At 43.3% G+C, this 23366-nt stretch overlaps 2 protein-coding genes across 2 annotated transcripts; one reads left to right on the top strand and one right to left on the bottom strand.

The window, feature by feature from the left end:
* Positions 1–6718: 6718 nt before the first annotated feature.
* LOC119332753 (auxin response factor 19-like) lies at positions 6719–15556 on the top strand. Its single transcript, XM_037605905.1, has 14 exons — positions 6719–7302; positions 7902–8020; positions 9527–9625; positions 9709–9765; positions 9869–10024; positions 10117–10201; positions 10424–10514; positions 10654–10818; positions 10919–11041; positions 11231–11306; positions 11392–11521; positions 12023–13959; positions 14549–14739; positions 14999–15556. Exons 1-14 carry the CDS (start codon positions 7209–7211, stop codon positions 15198–15200), a joined length of 3525 nt encoding a protein of 1174 aa, XP_037461802.1. The 5' UTR covers positions 6719–7208; the 3' UTR covers positions 15201–15556.
* A 350-nt stretch (positions 15557–15906) lies between these two features.
* Positions 15907–19300, bottom strand: LOC119331238 (AIG2-like protein D). Its single transcript, XM_037604413.1, has 5 exons — positions 19024–19300; positions 18172–18244; positions 17532–17624; positions 17327–17410; positions 15907–16257 (listed from the first exon to the last, which is right to left on the bottom strand). Exons 1-5 carry the CDS (start codon positions 19179–19181, stop codon positions 16102–16104), a joined length of 564 nt encoding a protein of 187 aa, XP_037460310.1. The 5' UTR covers positions 19182–19300; the 3' UTR covers positions 15907–16101.
* Positions 19301–23366: the final 4066 nt, after the last annotated feature.

Raw genomic sequence — 23366 nt, 5'->3', positions numbered from 1 at the left:
CAAACTTCACAAAGTTTGACCGTATTTATATGAAAAAATATCAACATCTGCCATGCTAAAGTTATATAATATGAAACTTTAAGTCATGACACATCTAGTGATATTGATTTCAGATTGTGAATGTTGGCACTTTTTTTCTACAAAGTTGGTCAAACTTTACGAGGCTTGACTTCAGTCGAATCTTATATAGTACAAACTAAAAAGGACCGGAGGGAGTACATAATCTCTTTGATCCTTTTTAGTCTGCATATAAAAGTTTTGTCTAAATTAAGTATCCGTATTATGACCCAAATTATAAAAATAATATCAGCATTCATAATACCAAATCAACATTGTTAGATTCGTTGTGAAATTTAGCTTCATAGTATATATAATTGGTATTGTAGATGTTGCTATTTTTTAATATAAATTTGGTCAAACCTTGTAAAGTTTGGTTTGACACAAATCTAAAACGCGGAGTACAAAAAGGACCTACTCAACATCATGCTTCATCATGTTAACTATGTAAACAACCTACACCTTCATTAACTATGTAAACAACCTACACTTTTTAATCAAACTAACTGTTATGCTCAACCTCAGCTTCACTAACATTGAATTAACTATGTAAACAACATACACCTTTTTGTTGAAAAATCTTGCGAACCGAATTTCACCCCTTTAGGCCCGGGTTGGAAAAATGAATTTTTTTCATAAATTACATAAGGGAATCATATGTGAAGTTCTCTAACAATGCTATTTGGATATTCGTAATGCAAGGTGTGTCTTTATCGTAAAAAAAAACTAGTTTACGACAAGTTGGTCAAAAAGAAAAGCTCCGACATTTTCATAAACTTGATTCTTTTTATACCTGTATTCGTAAAAAATGTTTGGTTTGCAAGAAGTTGACCAGAAGAAGAAGCTCCAAAAGTTTCGTAAGCGCAGTTTTTTCTACGGGCCCAATATAATTTGTCCAGCCTTTTCTCCATCTACGAGAAGATGGTATTTCACATAAAAGTGCCGCATGAGGCCTCTTCCAATGCATTGGTGCTTAGGTGAGATTTAGGTGCATTAAAAATCCGTGTAACTAATCTCTCCAATGCATGGGTGCTTAATTTTTGCTGCTAAACTTTTCTCATTTCATTTTTTAACCATTAAAATCCTTCATGCATTGGTCGATAGGCATTTTGCATAGGTTCACGTGTTTAACATCGTTTCTTTCTGGGGTCATCATAGTGCTCTTCCTCCTCTTTAATTGTGTTGCCACTACCAAAACCGTTTTTCGGAAAAAGTTTTTATGAAAACTGAGAAGACACACCATCTGTGAATTCCCCAGAATTATAGGAACACCCTGTGAATCGATTTCCAAACTAGTACAGCACTCGAACCCTCCTTTGACCCAACAACCTACTGGCTACCGCCAAGTTTCCTCGATCAAAAAGAAAAAAAGAAATGGTGCCAGTAGACGGAAAAGAATTCTATGAGACCAGGTCTCACGCGAGACCCATCCTGATGGATGACACGTGGCATTCATAAATCTCAAAGCATCCCATTCCACGTGTCATCTATCAGGACGGGTCTCACCTGCTAACCGTGAGACCTGATCTCATAATTTTTTTTCCAGTAGACCGCTGATTTGCCCTAGACATTAGCCTGGCAAGCGGCAATCATGCTAACATGCGGCCCCCAAATATTCCCCGGGCAAAGATGCCCCTAATTAATCATCAGAAACGAAAAGGCAGATGAGCCGGGGCCGATTAAGGAGGGTAACCTAGTTTAGTCGCATGTGGGGCGCTTAGTTTAAGGGGCGAGCACATGGCGACGCATGATGATGGAGCTGGTGAGGCCTGCCACAGGAGATTAGCCGCGGCAGTAGGTGGCCCTCCTTCCCCGGGTTCCCGGCTCTTCTCTGCTTTGCTCGCTCCAATTATCGGGGGCCACGCTCTTTCTGCTGACGGACGCCGGTCACGGCACGGCCGGAGGAGATGCGCCTAGGTTCGGTGAAACTATATAGCCTGGAATCAGTGGGTCGGTTGCTAATTCGTGCTAGTAATCTAGCTTAGGTTCTGTTAATTTTGCAATGATAAAAGCACCTGGGAAGCGGCATATCCTCCTGCTGTTTATTTATTTATTATTTTGCATGGCTCCTGCTTTTTTGTTGTTGCGAAATGGCATACGAGAGTGGCCTATAATACCCTGTAGTGCCACGCGACGATTTTTTTACAGTTTCAGGGGGAAAAAAGTTTAGTTACTTTGACGCATGGCGTTTTAACCAAGTTGGCAGTTTGCGTAGTAGTAGCACAGCCGTTTTGTCGTGTTAACTCCATGAGGTCCAGGTCCAGGCCCCGTCCACCTAACCGGCGAAAGCTCCCGGCGGCCGGCGGGCGTGATGGTCAAAGCTAGCGGCGGCGATTATTCTACTGGCACAGGGTTATTATCCGTTTAAAGCTAACTGCGTGGGCCTTTTTGTAACGCCGACACAAGTTCAGGGATTAATTAGGCAACACTACGCCTCAAAAAAGAAGAGAAAAAATAGGCAACACCCATTAGTACTACCAGTAGGCTAGTAGTAGAAAGTTGATGAGGGCAAGTAAAGTCCAGTTTACAGATTGCAGCTGGAGAGGATTGAAAGGTACTCCTGCTAACTGTGGCACGTGTTACCATCCCTTTGGTGCCATGTGTCAGCCGTGACATCAAAGGGATTTTGTTTTTGTTTTGCGTGGCGAGATGAAAGGGATCTCATCCTGTATACACAGTGCAAAAGTCAACTTCAGAGGGTTTGTGGTCGAACGGCAACTACACCATCTAGAATTATACAAAGAGTTAACGTTCGCTCAGGCGCAATGTGTTTCTAGCCGTTGCTCAATTAAATGCAGACAGTATTTGAAGTATTTTGGAATGAAAGGACTACTTGGAATGAAAACATCAAGACTTTACAAATCGACTTAAAAAATTAAAAATGTTTTATGGCTCGGGCAGTTGTTTAATTGACAATCCTATTTTGCATTGATCAGAAATTTGTAGGAGCACACACCTGTCCAACCGTGCCAGTCGCCCGATTGCCCTGCGACCTGCAAAGTCCTTGGATTATGCATGAGGGTTTTCACATCATCAGTTTTTGAATCTTGCGATTTTTTCTTTCGCTCGCACCATGTTTTAGTTTTTGAACTTGCGATTTTCTCTTTTCCCCGCACCAAGTTTCTGGAGTTGAAACTTAACGGAGTTTAAGAAACTCTTCAAAACGTCTTCAAAATGGAATTTTATTTGAAACTCCTCTTTACAAGAAACAAGAATGCGCAAAAGAAACTTAGGTTAGACTTCTGGTTCAAAAGATGTAAAAGATTGAAAATCAAAAGCCAAAAGAAAAATGGGTTTTGTGCCCCCGCCCTTGCATTCCACAAATCCCTTTTCTTGCATTGATGTGGGCTTCAAAGCTACGGCCAGATACCATGGTTTTAGCATCAATTGACATCTTTTTCAACCAACGGCCAGATGAATCATCTTCATCATAGTAGTTTGTTTTCACCTCTCTTCACCATAGTAGTTGTGTCTAGCTTTAGCATGATAGTTAGTTTTCTAAGCACTATGGCATATATATTATGAACTCAGTTGGTCCTTTGAGCATTAAAACAATTTTATTTCCAAAGTTTAAATGATTCCTAATGGTATCACAACACACCTCCAACCAACCCAGTGTCACGGCCTAAGCCTATAGAGTGGTGTTGCGTGCTAGTCAACTCCTTAAACAATTGTCAGTACAACACAGACACATATATGAAAAGTATTACCTTCCGCGTTACGAATCGCAAGTGTAGTCCAATGAGGAGAGTCGAACAACATGTATGGCATCTTCTTCGACCCTCCTTCTCTACATGTGTTTTCTTCTTGCTCCTCCTTAATACTACTCCAATGTTGATGTTGAATGCGAATGTGCAGAAGGAGGTTGATGAGAAGGCATAGTTTCATCATAAAGACAATGTCAGAATCCATGTTGAAGATTCAGTGTTAGAGTTAAGGGTACTATATATGGGATATGTGTCATTAGAGCTTCATTGTTATGGCTTATGGTTGGGGATTGAGTTACTGTGTGCACATTGGGCTTAGAAAAGCTGGACAAAGAACCCTATGGCAATGGTGGAAGCGAAGCAATAACACATTATCTCTGGTGTGCCGAAGAACATAAGTGAGTCTGAAAGATCGTTGGAAGGTAGATCATCATCGAGGAACGGGGCATCTACATGGATAAAGAACTAGAGAAGTGACAATTGTATAGAAAATTATGTCTAAGGAGGAAGACACACGCACACACACTAGAAGAAGATGAGAACAACTTCCCGCGAGGAAGATGATAGGGTGTGAGAAATGAGTATTTATCGAAATACACACTAACATGCCTTTAGACACATGTTTTTGAAAAAAACTTGTTACATTCACAATTCACATCCACGAAAATGTCCACTCATTCCTTATAAAAAAGTTCATAAAGGGAAACTTTTGTAAGCTACCATTGCGAAGAAAAATACAACCTAGTGTATGATCTCTCTACAATACTACAGGGATGTAGAAATGTTAAGCTTGATAAAAAAATATCACACTCACAGTGATTAAAAAATAGTACTCCCCCCATTTTTTTATACAAGCCACAAACCCATATTACAGGTACCAAGGCAAAAGTTAATATCTTATAAGTCAATGTTGCAAGCTAGCTTGTCTCCTTGTTTGCCGTGTAAATTAGTGTATTACTCTCTTTCATGCATATCAAACCAATGCTCCCACTCCCGCATGCAAAGGATAGTTAATGTCCTCCTTTGCAGTAGTACGAGGCAAACACCATTAATATTGCATCGATTAGTGTTGGCCTTGTATATCTGCAAATTGTTGTTTTGATAGTGATCTTGTATATAAAAATGGAGGGAGTACTATCATGCGCCTTCGTATAAATGTAGGACTGTTAAGTTTATATTAGTTCAGTGAGAAAACAAAAAACCTATTGGATTTACGTTATAAAAACACATGAATAGAAAAACATATAATTGTATTATCATGCACATTTGTAGAGCTGTTGGAATGTTAAGTTTTTATGAGTCCATGGAGATAACAAATAGCCTATTGGATGCACGTGATACAAAAAGCACAAGAATAGAAAGACACATAATTGTAATTTCATGCTCACATGAATCCCTAAAAAAATATTGTACTGAAATTTGTTTAATCACAAAGTAGGATAACACATAGAGTTATTCTTTGAACGTTTGAATCAATGTAATTTTCTTTTAAAACATAGTGCAAAGGAATTCTTAAGGGAAGGGGGCGGGGGTCCTTGCAAAGAACTCCTTTTCTCAAAATGCCTTTTGATTCAAAGGATCTTCACGGGAATTTCAGAGGGGACCCTTATGATTTTTTCTATGTTGATTGTTCTATTCACATGATTAGATCTTTTAGTTTCTTTTTTTTCCTAAGGACTCCTTTGCACTACATTCCATAGGAAGTTTAGGGCCTCATTTCGCAGGAATTTCAAAATGCAGGAACAAGGAAAATACATGATTGGCGTGGCATGACCACTTGAATCCCACGGGATTTGTAAAGAGTGTTTGATGACATAGGAAAAACAAAGAAATTGTAAAAAGAGGTTGGAGTGGATGATAGATTTTTCTATGAAATGTAGGACAAATGATTTCATACGAAAAAGTCTTATATGATTTAATCCTATAATCAAACAACCAACAATGAAAACATTTATAAGGATCCAAATCCTCGAAAAAATCCTATGGAATTCCTTTGAATCAAAGAAGTTCTGAGGGGCCACTCAAACTTCCTCGAAAAAAAAATCTTTGTATTTTAAGGCAATCAAGCAAACCGAAATCCTATATGATTTAAATGGACAAGGCATTGCAACACTATGTTTTTTCTTGTTTTTGTGAATTGGAGAGAGTCCTTAAGATTCCTTTTTGTGAAGGATATTTTTCTAAGGATTCGTTGGCAGTCACCATTGCAACGGAACTTTTAGGAAACAAACATCCTTAGGGCTTGTTCGGTTAATCCTCCTTCCAAGAGGATTGGAGGGGATTGGCAAGGATTGAGATGTATTTTGACTTATAAGAGGTTTAAATCTCCCTCAAACCCCTTCAATCCCCTCGGATCCACATGCAACCGAACAAGGCCTTAAGAATTTATTTTTGCTAGGAATTCCTCTGCACTACACTTTACTGTAAAATTTGCGGTCTTTTATACCACTCTCCGTCTCATAATATAAGATATCTTTTGATACTACACTAGTATTAAAAAACGTCTTATATTATGAAACGGAGGAAGTATTTTTTTAATAAAATATAAATAGTACTCCATTAGTCTGAAAATACTTATCATTAAAGTGGATAAAAAAAGATGTATCTAGATGTCTTAATGAAGAAAGTATTTGTTTCATTGCATTCCAAATCAAACAAACCCATCGTAGTGCTATTCCCTGCCAAAAGCAAGAGAAGATAAAGAAACAGAAACGGCAGCGCGGGGCCCGCGGAGTGAAGAGGGGGAGCCAAGAAGAAAACAAAACTGGAGGACAGTGAAAAACCATCGGGAGAGAGGGTGGGGTGGTGGAGGAGAGAGAGAGAGACGCAGCCGAGCGGAGCTGACCACGACCGTACTCCTCTCCCCGTCCCCCTCTCTCTCTCTCTCATCCGACGCCAAGCCCACGCCACCACACGGACAATAAGAAGAACTTTTAGTGGCCCGAGGCAGGCGCCTGCAGCGCAGCCGAGGCAGCACAAGCACAAGCAACGCCCAGGCGCGGCGCAGACCAGACCTCCTCTCCTCTGCCCCTACCCCTGCAGAGGCACCAAAGCAAGCAAGATCAGAAGAGAGAGAGAGAGAGAGAGAGTAGAGAGAGAGAGCACGCAGCACAGCGAGGCGACCCTCCTCTCTCGACAGTCGACACATAGAGCCGCCTAGCAGCCTAGCCGGGAGACAGGTCTTCGGTCTCGGCGCCGCCCCCCACCCCAGTCCCTCTCCTCCCCCGCCCCCGCCTTGTCTGCCGCCTGTCGGAGGGGACACGCGCGCGCGCACGGGCCTGGGACGGCCGGCCTGCCTGCCTGCCCGCCCGCCTTTCCTCCGGTCTCGCCGCGCGGCCATGCGTGGGGGTCTCTGAGCCAGCAGCTCTCGCCGGCGGAGAGCACTTGATCCGGTCGGCTCGTTCGCTTGGTTGGTCGCCGCGCGTCCGGGACTCCGGGCGGAAGATGATGAAGATGGAGCGGCAGCAGCAGCCGGCGGCGGCGAGCTCGGCAGCCGGGTCGGCGGTGACCGTGGCGGTGCCGGGCGCCGGATGCGAAGGTACTACTACCGAACCCCTCCCTCCCACCCCTGCATCCTCTCTTCCATCCAATGGCATGGCGGCTCAGCCTCGGAGACCAACGGCGGCGTCGTCCCGTGCTTTTTTTTTTTGCTGTCTGCTCCTTCCCCTTTTGCGTTATTGCGTCAGGGGGCTCGGAAAGCCTCCTCCCTTTTCTCCGGCGGCCTCCTCTTTCTTGGCTCTTCCAGGTCCCAAAGGTGACGCGATCTTTTCCTGCGCGAGCCCGCACATGGGGTTTCGCTACGTGTTTTCCGGATTGTCGGCGGGTTAATTTAGAAAAACAAGTTGCTGGACCTTGGCGGCTGGCTGCTCGCCGGCGCCGGAGAGCCATGTGCGGTGTCGTTCCTGTAACGACTTTGCTGTAAGGGTGTTGTTAGCTGCAAACACAAGTGACAACCAAGAAATGCCACTTTGAAGCAAGTAGCAATGGCGGCGACGGGAGCCGGACGCAATTGGTTCTCTCTCTCTCTTTTTTACCATAGATGCATCTGGTTCTCCGTGTCAACAAGAAATTGGTGGCGAAGTCTTTTCGTCAGTTTACTGTCAGTCTGACATGATGGTCGCCGGTGTTGTTGTGCAGGGGAGAAGAAGGCGCCGGCGATCAACTCGGACCTGTGGCACGCCTGCGCCGGCCCGCTGGTGCAGCTCCCGCCGGCAGGCAGCCTCGTCGTCTACTTCCCACAGGGCCACAGCGAGCAGGTAAATGCCCGTTTCCCTTCCGTCTCGCCATATGCTTTCTCCAGATTATTCTGTCTAGTGATGCCTGTCTGTCTGTTAGCTCTTTGGCTGGATTCCTCCCTCTTGATTGACCCTTCGATCGTCTTCTTGCTGCCGATCGAGATGAAGTATTTAATTGCTTGATTTGAGTCTTCTCAATAGTAGCAAAATTAGGTTCTCATTTTATAAATTTTTAATTGGCGCCGTCTGAGCTCCTAAGTGCCTAAGGTTCGTTTCTGTCATCCTGAACTTGTTGCTCGAGAGTTATCTCTGGTGATTCGATGTGCGGTGCTCCATTTCGTCGAGTGGTGGCGGTGTGAGTCATGGTTATCCTTGTTCTGATTTGATATATGATGTGATGTTTTGCTGTTTGAGTGTAGAGAGTCACTTGCCATTTTCTCCCCCATCAGATCACTATTTCCAGGAATGATTCTTGGACGACTTTCTCAAAGCACCTATATTCTGTTCCCTAAAAATCCCTTGATTCACCCATTGATGATTTCTTTTTGCTGGTTCAACAGTTATACCATTACTGCCCTCCTTTTGATATCTAACTTTTTCTTCACTTATACATGCATATGTGATGTGTATTGTTATCAGTTAGTCGGTTGGTTGCTACCTGCACTATGGTTTGCTCTGTTTGCTACCGATTTTAAGCTTGTGGCCAAAGTGGTTGGGGAGGATTGGGGCCTACCGGCCCCCCTCTTTTATGGGCTTCTGGTGTGTTGCACCATTCTCTTGCTCTGCTTGTCTGGTGGATGAAGCAACCGAGTACCCTTCGAATTCTTGCATTGATTGGGTGGTGCTGCTGCTGGGAGCATTTAGTAGCATGTTCTGCTGCACCTTTCTTGCATTTGGCATTGGGGTGAGCTTGTTCTGAGCAGGTCTGGAGGATTGGGGTGATGGAATGCTTGGATTAGGAAAGGATTCCTTACGTGTGGAAGATAGTGCCGGGAGGGAGGTGCCTAATTCTGTACTGCCGATTGGTTCCCCTTTCGGCTCGATGAGGGGGAAGGGGAACTGTTTTCGGCATGATTGGAAATGGCCTCGTAGCACTTGGCTCTACTTGCTGATTTTTTTTTTACTTTTGTATATATATATATATATACATATATAATAGAAATCTCAACTTGAGCCTTACAATTTTTTAAACCCATTATTACATGATAGTACTGAGGTTGCAGAAAGAAAAATAATAGTTAGGCGGTATATTTTGGATTCAGAAGTGGAGCATGGCTTAACAGAACTTTGATTCCCTCTGTGGTTTCATCTTGTTTCGTCCCATTGGAAGTTTACGGTTCGAAGATAAAATGAAAAAAAAAACTTGCAATTTATGGCAGTGATATTCAGGGTGTGATGTGAAGCTATTCTTCTTCCTGTGGGTTGTTGTCGGTTTCAGTTTCTGGTCCTACTAGTATGTCCTCCATTGAATTTATGGTTATGTTTAAGTTGCTTTGATCTGGGACTTAAGCATGTTCCATTTGGCAGGTTGCAGCTTCTATGCAGAAGGATGTTGATGCCCATGTTCCAAACTACCCAAACCTTCCATCCAAGTTGATCTGCCTGCTGCACAATATCACTTTACATGTAATCCACTGCCGCATGCCTATTTGTTTTTTTCCTTTCTGCTTGTAATCATGTATACTAAAATGATTTCTATTTGTTTTCAGGCTGACCTAGAAACAGATGAAGTTTATGCACAAATGACTCTTCAGCCAGTTACTTCAGTAAGTACCCGAGCCCATTGTTGTTTCTTCTCAGAACTTCCCTTCCGTTCAGGTGTATGCTAACAGGGTTATTTGTATTTTGTTCGGTTTGGACTATGATCAGTATGGAAAGGAGGCGCTGCAGCTATCTGAGCTAGCTCTCAAGCAAGCAAGGCCACAGAATGAGTTCTTCTGTAAGACACTGACTGCTAGTGATACAAGTACGCACGGAGGCTTCTCTGTGCCTCGCCGAGCTGCAGAGAAGATATTTCCACCTCTTGTATGTAAAGAGTTGGCGACCAAATTCATTTGCTTTGCCTTACTTATCCTTCGCCCTTCTAATTAACTTGTTGTTGCTTTGTGTTCTTCTAGGACTTCTCAATGCAACCACCCGCTCAAGAGATACAAGCTAGGGATTTGCATGATAACGTGTGGACATTCCGTCACATATATAGGGGTAAGAATTTTCAGCATCGTGGACATCTTTCCTGCTGCAAAAGGATCTCTATTGCATATATCTAAACATCTTATTTTGTTGTTACTCAATATTGAACATTGTTCATTTCTAAATACCGTTGATATGAAATTTCTGTATGTTTACATGTATCCATACAACTGGCTGGAGTCTCTTTGTGTATTACAGGTGTATTTAGTCATAATTGTTTTATATTGTAAACAGGTCAGCCAAAAAGACATCTCCTTACGACTGGCTGGAGTCTCTTTGTGAGTGGCAAGAGGTTATTTGCTGGAGACTCTGTCATTTTCGTTAGGTACAACACGTCTTCTGATAATATATCTTTGAAGTTTGAACTAATGGAGTGTGTTGGAGTACTAGTTCAGTTATTAATAATTACTCGTGGTAAAACTGACGGCGACTGTCCCTTGTTCCTTTTTTCAACACGTTTGTAGGGACGAAAGGCAGCAACTTCTACTAGGAATCAGGCGTGCTAACCGACAACCGACTAACATATCATCATCTGTCCTTTCAAGTGACAGCATGCATATAGGGATTCTTGCTGCAGCAGCCCATGCTGCTGCCAACAATAGCCCATTTACCATCTTTTATAACCCCAGGTCAGTTCTGTGACTTTCACCCCGTATTGAGTGCTGATTAGCTCAGTGTTGGTGAATCACAATGGTATTTCAAACCATGACATCCAAACTGTATTTTCAGGGCCAGCCCTACTGAATTTGTTATCCCGTTTGCTAAGTATCAGAAGGCTGTCTATGGTAATCAATTATCGTTAGGTATGCGCTTCCGCATGATGTTTGAAACTGAGGAATTAGGAACGAGAAGGTATTTTATTGCTCATTTTAATTTTCTGTTTCAAGTTATTGGCTACATATTTTTCTGTAGATCTTGCCATATACTATATTTTATGATTAGCTTAGTGGTTTGTTGATGCTTTTACTTGATGGGTAGACTGCGAGCGGTCCTTCCAGTTGTTCAACCTTTTAGTACCTGACATATGTTAGCATGTTGCAGGTACATGGGCACAATAACTGGCATAAATGATTTAGATCCTGTAAGATGGAAAAATTCTCAGTGGCGCAATTTACAGGTTGGTTTAGTAGTTAGATTGGGTAGCATTGTTTTGCGTCACCCACCCCTTTCTGCTGCTGATCCAAGAACTTTTCGTTAAACAGGTTGGTTGGGATGAATCTGCAGCAGGTGAAAGACGGAACAGAGTTTCAATCTGGGAGATTGAACCAGTCGCTGCTCCATTTTTCATATGTCCGCCTCCGTTTTTTGGTGCAAAGCGTCCCAGACAACTAGGTAGACTTGGGATTACCTCAACGCCACTTATTTTGTATCTTCTGAATTACCATTTGACAGAGTTGTTGATCCTGGATGTCAATAGTTAAATCATGTTACATTTTATCTGTACAATTGGGAAAGTAGGCCTGCACCAGAGGTGGTGTGTGTGTGGCATGTAGTGTTATATTGTATATGCATGTATATCTCTGATACGTTCGTCTAGATGCCCTAATTCAAAGCTAGTACTTACCTTTTTGCAAAGAACATCATTACCCTGTCCCTTTAATCCTTAGAGAGATGAGTAGCTAGGAGTTTGTGATCCTCGGGAAAACAATGATGTTTGAGCTGTAGACAATCTATCAGATTACCATTCTTGTTTTCATACATGGATCAGGCATCCATACCATGAAAATTATTTTATTGGAGCCAGAAATGGTTCTGGATAATCTTCTCATCTAAGTGTTCTATTGAACTGGTCTTATGCATACTTATGAATTGATTCCAATTATGTACTTACAGATGACGAGTCCTCAGAAATGGAGAATCTCTTAAAGAGGGCTATGCCTTGGCTGGGTGAAGAGATATGCATAAAGGACCCTCAGACGCAAAATACCATAATGCCTGGTCTGAGCTTGGTTCAGTGGATGAACATGAATATGCAGCAGAGCTCCTCGTTTGCAAATACAGCCATGCAGTCCGAGTACCTGCGGTCAATAACCAACCCCAGTATGCAAAATATTGGTTCCGGTGATCTGTCGAGGCAGTTGTGCTTGCAGAACCAGCTTCTGCAACAGAATAACATGCAGTTTAATACACCCAAACTTCCTCAGCAAATGCAGCCGAACAATGAGTTGTCCAAGGCAGCCCTTCCATTGAACCAGAATGGCGCGAGCATCAAACCAGAAGAACAAACTCAAGATACTAGCAACTTCCAGAGGCAACAACAGTCCATGAACTATACCCTTCCTTTGAGCCAAGCTCAAACCAGTCTTGCCCAAGCTCAGGTCCTTATACAGAGTCAGATGCAGCAGCAGCAGCAGCAGCAGCAGCAGCCACATATATCTCAAAATCAGTTGCCAGCCGTCAGCCAGCCGCTCCTGTCCCATCAGCAGCAGCAACATCATCATCAGCAACATCAACATCAACAACAAGAACAACAACATCAACAGCAGCAGCAGCAAAAATTTCTACAGCAGCAACAGCTTTTACTTCAGCAACAACAATTACAACAACATCAACATCAGTTACAACAACAGCAACAGCAGCAACTCGGTAAGATGCCTGCACAGCTACCAAATCTGTCAAATCAGCAGCTGCAATTATCGGATCAGCAGCTTCAGCTTCAACTCCTGCAAAAGCTACAGCAGCAGCAGCAGTCATTGCTGTCCCAACCTGGAGTTACCCTTGCGCAATTACCTCTGATCCAAGAACAGCAAAAGTTACTTATGGATATGCAGCAGCAGCTGTCAAGCTCCCATTCACTTTCCCAACAACAGATGATGCCTCAACAAAGCACAAAAATCCCATCACAGGCAGCATCACTGCCACCACCCATGCAGCCAGATACTACACACCAGAAGCTTCCACAGAAGCAAGCTCTGCCTGCAGACACCTTAGAAGCTGCCATTCCTACGACCACATCACATAAATTCAGTTCAGCAAATGGAAGCCCTTTGAGGATGCCTGGTGCTACACATTCTGTAGTTACGGAAGAAATCCCTTCTTGCTCAACATCCCCTTCCACTGCTAATGGTAATCATCTTCTACAACCAGTCCCTGGTAGGGACCAGTACTCCAGCATGATCAACACGGAGAAGGCACCTCACTCAACTGCTCCTATGTCAGTTCCAAGCTCCCTTGATGCTGTCACCGGAGCTCAAAGAATGACAAAGGAATTGCCAAAGTTGAATTCCAATGTAAAGCAAAATATGATGCCTTCAAAATTACTGAATGGAGGAGCTGGTCCCCAAAATTTTGCAAACAACGCAGCCCCGACAGACTATCTAGAAACAGCTTCTTCAGCAACTTCAGTTTGGCTTTCCCAGGCTGATGGACTCCTACATCCAAATTTCCCCATGACCAACTTTAGTCAGCAGCAGCTGTTCAAAGATGCACCTCCAGATACCGAAATTCCTGCTGAAATTCCAAGCAATAATGCATTGTTTGGTATTAGCAATGATGGGCATGTGGGCTTCCCTATGGTAACTGATGACTTCCTGACGAATGGGATTGATGCTGTCAAGTATGAAAATCATATCTCTACAGACATTGATAACAACTATAGAATACCAAAGGATGCCCAGCAAGAGATATCATCCTCCATGGTTTCACAGTCATTTGGTGCGTCAGACATGGCGTTTAATTCAATCGACTCTGGAATCAACGATGGTGCCTTCTTGAACAAAAGTTCTTGGCCACCTGCTCCTCCAGTAAAGAGGATGAGGACGTTTACGAAGGTTAGTACTTTCCCTTTTCTTTCAGCTGAAGCTTGAATGCTACTTTCAGTGCATTATTATCTTTTAATTTTCAGTATGGTTGTCCTATGAAATAAACAGGAGGCCTATTTTGATTACCATGGTAACATAGTTGGAAGATGAAAATCATGAGATAGTGAACTATAAACCAAATGATCAATCTCCCTTCACTAAGTTCTTAAATGTTACAAAAATAATCATATGAGGAACATGAATTACATAATTAGTCCGATGTAAATTGTGTTCTGCCTGTGATGAAGAGCAGAAGACTAGAGAGTTTGGTTCTCTTTACCAAGTTGTAAAATGTGACTACTGTCATGTGTGGAAAATGACCGTGTTCACATTTGATTTGTGTACGCATGATTCATGAGATGCGGGTTGGGATTCTAGTAGAAGCAAAATGAAGTTTTAGCATGCATATGTGTGCCTTTTCTTATTAATAGCAGTAGCTGACTAGCTGTTGCTGTAACTTGATCAGGGTAGCTAATTCTACACTCAAGCATTGGTTTCTTTCTAATATTCATGAGTGCCTTTCCTGTTGCATCTTTGCCTAACCTAACGGTCTCTGTAGGTCTATAAACGTGGAGCTGTGGGCCGGTCTATTGACATTAGTCAATACGCTGGATATGAGGAACTAAAGCATGCACTGGCTCGAATGTTTAGCATAGAGGGGCAACTTGAGGAACGACAGAGGATTGGCTGGAAACTTGTCTACAGAGATCACGAGGATGATATCCTGCTTCTTGGCGATGATCCTTGGGAGTAAGTTTATCTGTCTTCCCGTTTATGCTTGGGTGGACTATTTTTGACTCAAGAATGTCATATATTTAAATGCCTCCAAAATAATATAGTAGTCAATGTTGTAAAATACTAGATAACAATTGGTAGTGACAATGTGAAATCTGGCCTACTAGAACGATGAATTGCAAGAAAAGCGTACACAAGACTGAGCTTGTGTTAATTGTGGACGCTTGCACATATTTTTGCCCTAATAACTGTTGGTGTTATGTTGGTTGTACAGGGAGTTTGTGAACTGCGTGAAGTGCATCAGGATCCTTTCGCCTCAGGAAGTGCAGCAGATGAGCTTGGACGGCGATCTGGGGAGCAGCGTTGTCCCCAACCAGGCGTGCAGCAGCTCGGAGGGCGGGGGCAATGCCTGGAGGGCTCGCTGTGACCAGAACTCCGGCAACCCTTCCACCGGTTCATATGACCAGTTCGAATGACCTAATTTACCAGTCTATACACACCAACGGTATCGGTCTAAGTAGACATCAACCGCTGGAATGACCGGAGAAGGCTGTGCAGCGCCAGGATGTTGTAGATTCTGTCAGCTTACATCCGGGAGCGCAAGCGGCTCATTGGATCAGTAGTGTTCTGTTTATATGTGTAGTTGTTACAAGAAAGGAAGTAGGCATGGGTAAATGAAGCTTACCTAGAGTTGGAGAGGGTTAGGGGGAATATGTTGTATTATTGGAAAGGCAAGTTCTGTGGTAGTAACCTGATGCTTCCTCTGTTGTGAGGAAATTCTTCAGATTTGCATGAATCCCAAGCTATTATTTTTTTACCCTGCAAGTCATCACTTTAATGTCTGATGCCTTCTGAACGCGGTGCAGAAAACCCAACCTAACAGAATTTGAAACAGCATTTGCATTGAGTGAAAACATTGATGGCCGATCCTTTTCGACATTTCTGTAAGAAATATGTCAGGTTAACCACTTGCATGAAAAATGGGAATTTTTGGGCCAATTTCAATGCCAGAAAATTGCTGATGTTCTTTTCTGTGGCGTATATAGGGCACAATCTCAAACTTTGGTTCAATGATGATAGGGATGTTAATGGTAGTTGGTCAGCAGTGAGCAGAGCACCAACCAATCGCAGAATATAAGATGGTTTCGTTTTGCTTGTAAAATCATGCATTAACAGCACATATTTCATCTCAATTCTAGCAGAAAAGCTTTTATTATGATACACATCACTACTTGCATCATCAGGGGTCTCACAGAAGAGATTGTATTCGAACTTGTTTCAGTGAGAATGATCCTATAAAGATCTTATTCACAAATCTGAGGATATAAACTGTTTCGGATAACGCTATTACAGCACACTGATGAATCGGATCCTAACTCAGCTCTTGACCTGGGTTCCTGATTCAGGTTGTTCATGCTCGTGCATGAAAGACTGATAGGTCTCGACCTGGGTCTTCGGTTCGGGCCGTTCGAGTCCGTCCATGAATCCGAGTGTCATCGTTAGGAAATCCTTCATGTGAACCCTCTTCCACTCCTATAGACAAACACATGGTTAGTACGCAAAAAAAAAAAAAAAATCCCCACAAATAGTGGCACTGAGCAGTTTATCACAGAGTAAATGCATCAATAGGCTACAATCACAGAAACATTTTGTTCTCAAATGGGCAGAAGGGGGTGGTAGTTGCGAAGGGGGCGTCAGCCCTCTCTGCTGAATACCAACATAAATGGCGTTAACATTTCTTTCAGCAGCAAAATGTCCTACATGAGCTCATCATAAATAGTGTGCTTCAATGTGGTCATTAGCAGATTCTTCTATCGGTATTTGGGGTCAAAGCTGCAGGAGGATGGGGGTATTGATAAAGATGTGAACCATCGAATCAAAGCCGGATGGATGAAGTGGCGCCAAACTTCTGGCATTCTCTGTGACAAGAGAGTGCCATAAAAGCTAAAAGACAAGTTCTACAGGACGGTGGTTCGACCCGCAATGTTGTATGGCGCTGAGTGTTGGCCGACTAAAAGGCGACATGTTCAACAGTTAGGTGTGGCGGAGATGCGTATGTTGAGATGGATGTGTGGCCACACGAGGAAGGATCGAGTCCGGAATGATGATATACGAGATAGAGTTGGGGTAGCACCAATTGAAGAGAAGCTTGTCCAACATCGTTTGAGATGGTTTTGGGCATATTTAGCGCAGGCCTCCAGAAGCTCCAGTGCATAGCGGGCGGCTAAAGCGTGCGGAGAATGTCAAGAGAGGGCGGGGTATACCGAATTTGACATGGGAGGAGTCTGTTAAGTGAGACCTGAAGGATTGGAGTATCACCAAAGAGCTAGTTATGGATAGGGGTGCGTGGAAGCTTGCTATCCATGTGCCAGAGCCATGAGTTGGTTGCGAGGTCTTATGGGTTTCACCTCTAGCCTACCCCAACTTGTTTGGGACTAAAGGCTTTGTTGTTGTTGTCTTCTGTCGGAACTCATAACTTCGGTGAAATCTATCAACATTTATAATAACAATAAATGTGTTCATTCCAAAAATCAAGTGTGGGACTGAAAGAAGTGAAATCAGATGCATCAATAGACCATAATGAAAAATTAGACACCCTCACCTCGAAATCCCATTCACCATACAGATCTGGATCCTCTGCATCACTCCATACATAAGTGTCAGCATGCATTGTCTCTGAAGTATCCTGTAAGGCCAAACTTTCTTTGAGCAACATCATCTAAAACGACAAGTTACCCAGCTTCAAACAGTTTCTGATAAAAGCAAGACCATGAACAATGGGTCACTTGAGTTGAAAATAAACTTACGGTTAGTGATATCTGAACTCTTCTCCTTACATACTCAAAATCCTCAAATGCATCCAAGACAATGAGTTCCGCGTCAGAAATACCCATGATAACCTGCAGAGCAGTAAGCATAAGTAGAGAAAGGGTGTAACTGGGACTCAAAGCTAAATGATTGGCCTCATTGCAAAAAGAGAAAAAACTATACTCCAAGCCAAGTGAGAAATTGACTTCACAGAAACAGAGGCAGTTACTACAACAATTTCATGGTTTTAAAATTGCGTGTGTTTCTAAATTTAGTAACAAGAGTAAATGCTGGATCACGCAGAATTAGGCTTGACCAACTGTCTGACCAAAGCAACTTCTAAGAATGAGAAGCTTGTTCTGCACCCAACCCCCCCAAATTATTGACTTAACGACATTAAATTGTAACTACAACTCCAGCACTTTGATATTCTGGGGTGAAAAGCCTGAGAAACCACAGGCATGTAAAAGCAGAGAGCAACTATATGCTCTGATGACAGCGGTGGAACTAAGGGAACAGGGTACAGGCAACTGAGAAAATTATAGGCGTATTAACAAATCTGTAAATACAGAATAATGACAAAAAGGGGAAAAACGATAAATAGCTGAGCTCTGTAAAACAGTTAAACAGTTAACAAACCTTTCCAGCAACTTTCTTGCTTTCAACAGGTAGGATTGCTGGATAAATACGATCCTTGACGTTAAACCTATGGCTGCAATGAATTGCATCCGATGTCAAACCTTAACTTGCAACTTGGAAGTAAATCAATATGGATGGAGAACTAGAGTAGCGTAAAAAAGAGCTCCAGTTCAAGAGTCAAATTACAACAGGAAGAACAGCAGATCATCTTTGTGCATGTTAATTGCTCAAGGCAGTTTGTTACCAGTACGAGCACAAGAAACCCCGTCGATTCCAAAACCTAGAATGGAAAACGGTGCTGCCATAACACGGCCAGGTTAGGCTTATGCTTTTTTTTCTTCAATAAAGAAGTTAGGCTTAAGTTGAAATCCTGAAGTTCTCACTTACAAATGATGCGCAAATTTTGCAAAGGAAATCTGTTACGGATGTCCCGTTAAGAGTTGAATTCACTACTGATTAGAAATCCATTAATCTGTAAGACAAGTTAGTTACCAAATTGAAGAGCTACAGAGATTCATTTATTAGTTTCCACTGTTCTTGAGTATTTAGGCACATACAGTCCCTAAAGCTCCTATCTACATACGAATTAATTCGTTGTTTATGCCGCATATTGGATATCCAATGGATTGCGATCATTCGATCAATCCCTCAAGTTTGCAATTGCAACCGATGAACGAGACTGGTGGTTGGTACTACCGGCTAATCAAAAGCATGATCTCCTCGCCACCAACTCCGAGCACCTCTGTTCCGTGAACAAAGGTAACACGAGAAGTGAGAGCGGAGGCGAGAGAGGAATAATTGAGCGGAGCCACCAAGGATGGGAGAGGGAAAGGGGCTAGCGTGCGTGCGTACTGGTTGGCGAGGAGCGCCGGGGAGGAGACCGGGATGCGCTTGAGGATGGCGCTGACCACCTCGTCCGCCATGAGGCTCCCGTACACGAACACGCTGTGCGCCCCGCCCGCGGCGGCGGCGGCGGCGGCGGCGGCGGCGGCAGGAGGCGTCGCCGCCATGGTCTCGGGAGCAGGAGAGGAGAGGAGCGCGGGGAGGAGTGGGGTTCGGTGCTTGTTGCTGACACTTGGCGTGGCCCAGAGGGATACGTACGCCCGAGCTCAGGCTGTGGCGCGCAACCGAGCGTGAGCAGGCACCCCGAGCGCGCTCTATAAATACATAATCTTCCAAAAAATAATACGGCTGCTCTGGATGGAATAATTTTCAAAGATTTTTCTTGGTGTGTGTGTGTGTGTGTGTAGAAAATAACCCATGCAATTTTTGTGTGTGAAAGTTTCTGATCAGATGATAGGGATCATGTTTTCTACCTAGCAAAATGAGTGGCCTCGTAGCAGTGGCGAATCTTGGAAGAAAATGAAGGGAAGGCTCAAAGTTAATTGTGTGTAGAAAAAATAAAAAACATTTAATTCGCTAGTCCAAATAAGGTCAAAAATTTGATACGAATACTAGTAATTTTTCTTTCCCAATTTTTGGAGGGGGGGCTCGAGCCTGTCGAAGCCCCCCTGCTAGATTCGCCACTGCCTCGTAGTCTTTTTTTTTTCTTCTATTCCCGTGCCTTCTCTCTTTGAATCTATGCAAAGTATTTTTTTCCAGAGAATTTCGTTATTCTACAAGCCATCTTTCTGCACCCGCGATACCCTAGGAGAGAATGCGATAGTCCCAATCTACCTTGTCCCTCGTGCCTGCGGGCCCCTCTCCCTCCGCCTGCTACTTCGGGGACGAGAGGGGGCGAAGGTTTCGTTGTTTTTAGTTTGGCGGTGGTAGGGTTAGGATTAAGTTTTGGGTCTTTTAGTCGTCGATGGCGAGACAATTGGGTTGTTACCGGCTTGGAATAAGTCCAACTCGTGCTCGCGACTATGCTTTTTGGCATCACTAGGAGGCGTGTGAAGAGTGGTGTGTCCCTTGAATTTGATTTTTTATTCTACAAGTTTGTGTCAGTGATGCTAACACATAGAGAAGATGGCGTGGTTGTGTGTCTTTGCCCTTTGGTTCCAGTTCTGAACGACAGGTGATGGTTAATCCTGGCCATGTCGAGGAGCATGTGAGGTTTTAGTTCCCCATCTCGTCTTGCCAGCACTCTTCAGGCATTCTTTGGCGCTTTCTTCTCCTAGACGGAGATTTGCTTCGTAGATCTTCTGGTCTGCATCATTGACTTGTCGTCCGCTACAAAAACGTTTTAGTGACTACGGTAGTTATCTTGAGGTCTAGATGCGGCACTGAGCTTTGTCCACGTCTCACCGTTGATGTATGCATGAGGAACAACACATTTGTACCGCATAAGGACTTGGGATGCATTTTGTAATTTCTGTAAGGGTGTTCTTGTAAGTGTATGTTCTACTTAATACAGAGTATATGGCATTTGTCCTTTTCCGCAAAAGTTGCTTTTGCAAAATTAAGTGTGTTATTTTTCCTATAAGAGTTAGAAAGCCATGGTATATTAATCTCCTAGGTTTCACCCTTCACGTTTCCACGAGTGAATTGCAGCAAAGTTACTATTTGTTGATTGCAATTTTCTTTTCACGGGCGCAACCAAGCAGCAACCCTCGCCGGTGAGCTCCGCCGCCGCAGGAGCATCGGCATGGGCGGCAGCGCACGAGCGTAGGATGGCCAGAGGCAGAGTACAGCCGAGCTTGGCATGGCAAGGGACTGATTGCATTTTTTCTTTTCTGATCGAAAGGTGCTTCTACAAAAATACCAGGGACTATTTGGTAAACTCATATCGCACCATGTCAACAGTTACGCCACATCATCATATGCGGGCCCCACATGTCATAATCGCGGTTAAAATGTCCAAAGAGACAGATCAATGTTTTTTGCAAAAGATTAGGCCGAGAATCAGTGGTTTCTGGCCTAAATCGTAAAGCGGTGTTTTCTGCAAACCTAGGGTGCGTTTGGTTGCAAGGGCGGTAATGAATGGGTTGGGATCGTTCAGAAAATAGACATGTTTGGTTATAAAGCACATGAATGGTTCGAGCCAAAAAAAGAGAATATGCCATGAAGATGCTGAACCGTTCCACCCAACCAAATCGGTCGAATCAAATGGCCACCCTTTGCATGCATGACTATGTGAGCATGACTGGTGGTCCCGTCCTAAATAATTAGCTCACCAATTATATTCAGCCAAACACATGAATTGAATGGTTAAATTCCAAAAAAATTGAACGGTCCCAACCCATTCATACGACACCTTCAACCAAACGCATCCCTAGGCGTCAATGTGGTGGTTTTCTGTAATTCACTCCGTTTTCACGATAATATTATGCGAATAGACCAACCATTGGTTAGTATGGTTGAAGAGTCACTACATCTAGGTCCTTCATAGTGGACTCTATATACCGTGTGCTCACGCATTCAAAGATCCCAATGGATAATAACAAAAAAAATGGGAATAAGAAATTCCATAAAATTAAAATATTCATGTGGATCTTCGGAGGTGAGTTGTGCTAATCAAAGACAATCTGGCCCGTCACAATTGGTAAGGAAGTAAGTAGGTCAATTTTTTGTACTCACGATGAGACAACCGAACACTTCTTTTTCGGTGCAAGTCATCCAAATAGCGCCCAATTTAGTATCCACCAACAAGTGTTGCCAATATTTTTGATCACTGGTTGGACGGTATTTCAAATAGGTTCACAACGCTAATACGGGTGGGAGTGCATACCTTATTATGGTCGCTTTGACTATGTATAAATGATTTGGTTTTTAGTAGCAAAAACTCTTCTCCTTTGCAGGTATTTTTTTGCTGTACGCACTCACTTTTTACATGGTCTATACTGCAATGAATGGAGTACCAATCATTGTTTAAGGCGGTCTGTATGCGGTTGGAGCGGGTAGCTAGGGAAGTTTTTACCCAACATAATCTCCAGATCGGTGCACCACCTCCTTTGGCATAGGTATAGTGTCGGTCTTATATGACTCTACTGTGCGGATATGTTGATTTTTTTTCTATTGTCAAACTGTTGGTGGTTGTCTATATCTTAGTTATGTAGAGGCCAGACATTGCTCATCGTGCTTTATATCCTCTTGATGCTATATTTTAAGTTAATCAGAATGGTTCTACCTCATGAGGAATCAATACCCTATGTTTAACATGATGTGTGTTTTCTTAAACAAAATAATAGTTTCAGTCAAAGGATGGCAAATCGGTTGGCGTCATATAGTCGAGTAGAAAGTAATATTGTTGTATGGCTACGTAGCGCATCATCATGTATAGAGAAATTTTTGCCTCTCGATTGTAACCCTATTATGATGGATTAAAACTCTTTTCAGATCGAAAAAAAGGTGATGTCTCCACCGAACAGCGAGGCAAGGAAACAATGGGGCTCAAATCTTCATTAGGCGTTATGTGATTGTACTTTTGCTGTTTTACTTGGTGTTCCTCTAACATGAAAACAATGCAGTCCTAAGGAGCACTATATTTTGGCCAATGCACTAATGACCACGTGAAGATCAGTACTCGTCACGTTAAAAATGACTACTGAATTAAAAGGTCCATGCGGATGGGGCGAATCGAAGAGGATCTGTTCGTTGTGGAGCTGAAACACTGAGCCAGTTGCGGTGTGAAATGACCAACGTCCTTGTGAAGATAGACTCGTGTAGCACGACAAGATTGTGTTGTCATCTGGATATGATTGTAACGTCACCGTGATCATGGTGACCCGCTGATCGTAATCCCTCTATGATACGATTATACGATCCTATTGTAACCTCTACGCAACTGTTTTTCTTTTTCTTTTTTGTGGGGGCTACTGGCCGATATTGATACCGACAGTTGTCCAGTTTGAACACGAGTCAGATCAGCTCTTCCCTCATCGGAGCCGGGTAAACCTTATTGTAATAGACAGTCGGAAAGTCGTCGTGCTAAGGCCTCAAAGGACCAACACATCATAGCAGCAACCGTCACCGATGAAGAGAGTTGTAGATCGGAAAGATCAAACCTGTAACTGCACGAATGAAGACGAGCAAAAATTGGATCTAAATAGATCCACCGAAGACCAACACCGACCGAATCCCACGAGATCCAACGGAGACACACCATCACACATCTTTCGACGACGCTATTCACGCCATCAGAACGCGGATAGGACGTGAGAGACATTATTCATACTGAGGGGCATCGCCACCGCCACACATCCCCAACCAAGAAGTTGAATCTAACAAAAACGAGAATGGGGTCCCCCCGCCGG

The sequence above is a fragment of the Triticum dicoccoides genome, chromosome 7A, assembly GCF_002162155.2.
Source record: "Triticum dicoccoides isolate Atlit2015 ecotype Zavitan chromosome 7A, WEW_v2.0, whole genome shotgun sequence".
Taxonomy (NCBI): domain Eukaryota; kingdom Viridiplantae; phylum Streptophyta; class Magnoliopsida; order Poales; family Poaceae; genus Triticum; species Triticum dicoccoides.
This window is presented reverse-complemented; position numbering and strand designations above follow the sequence as displayed.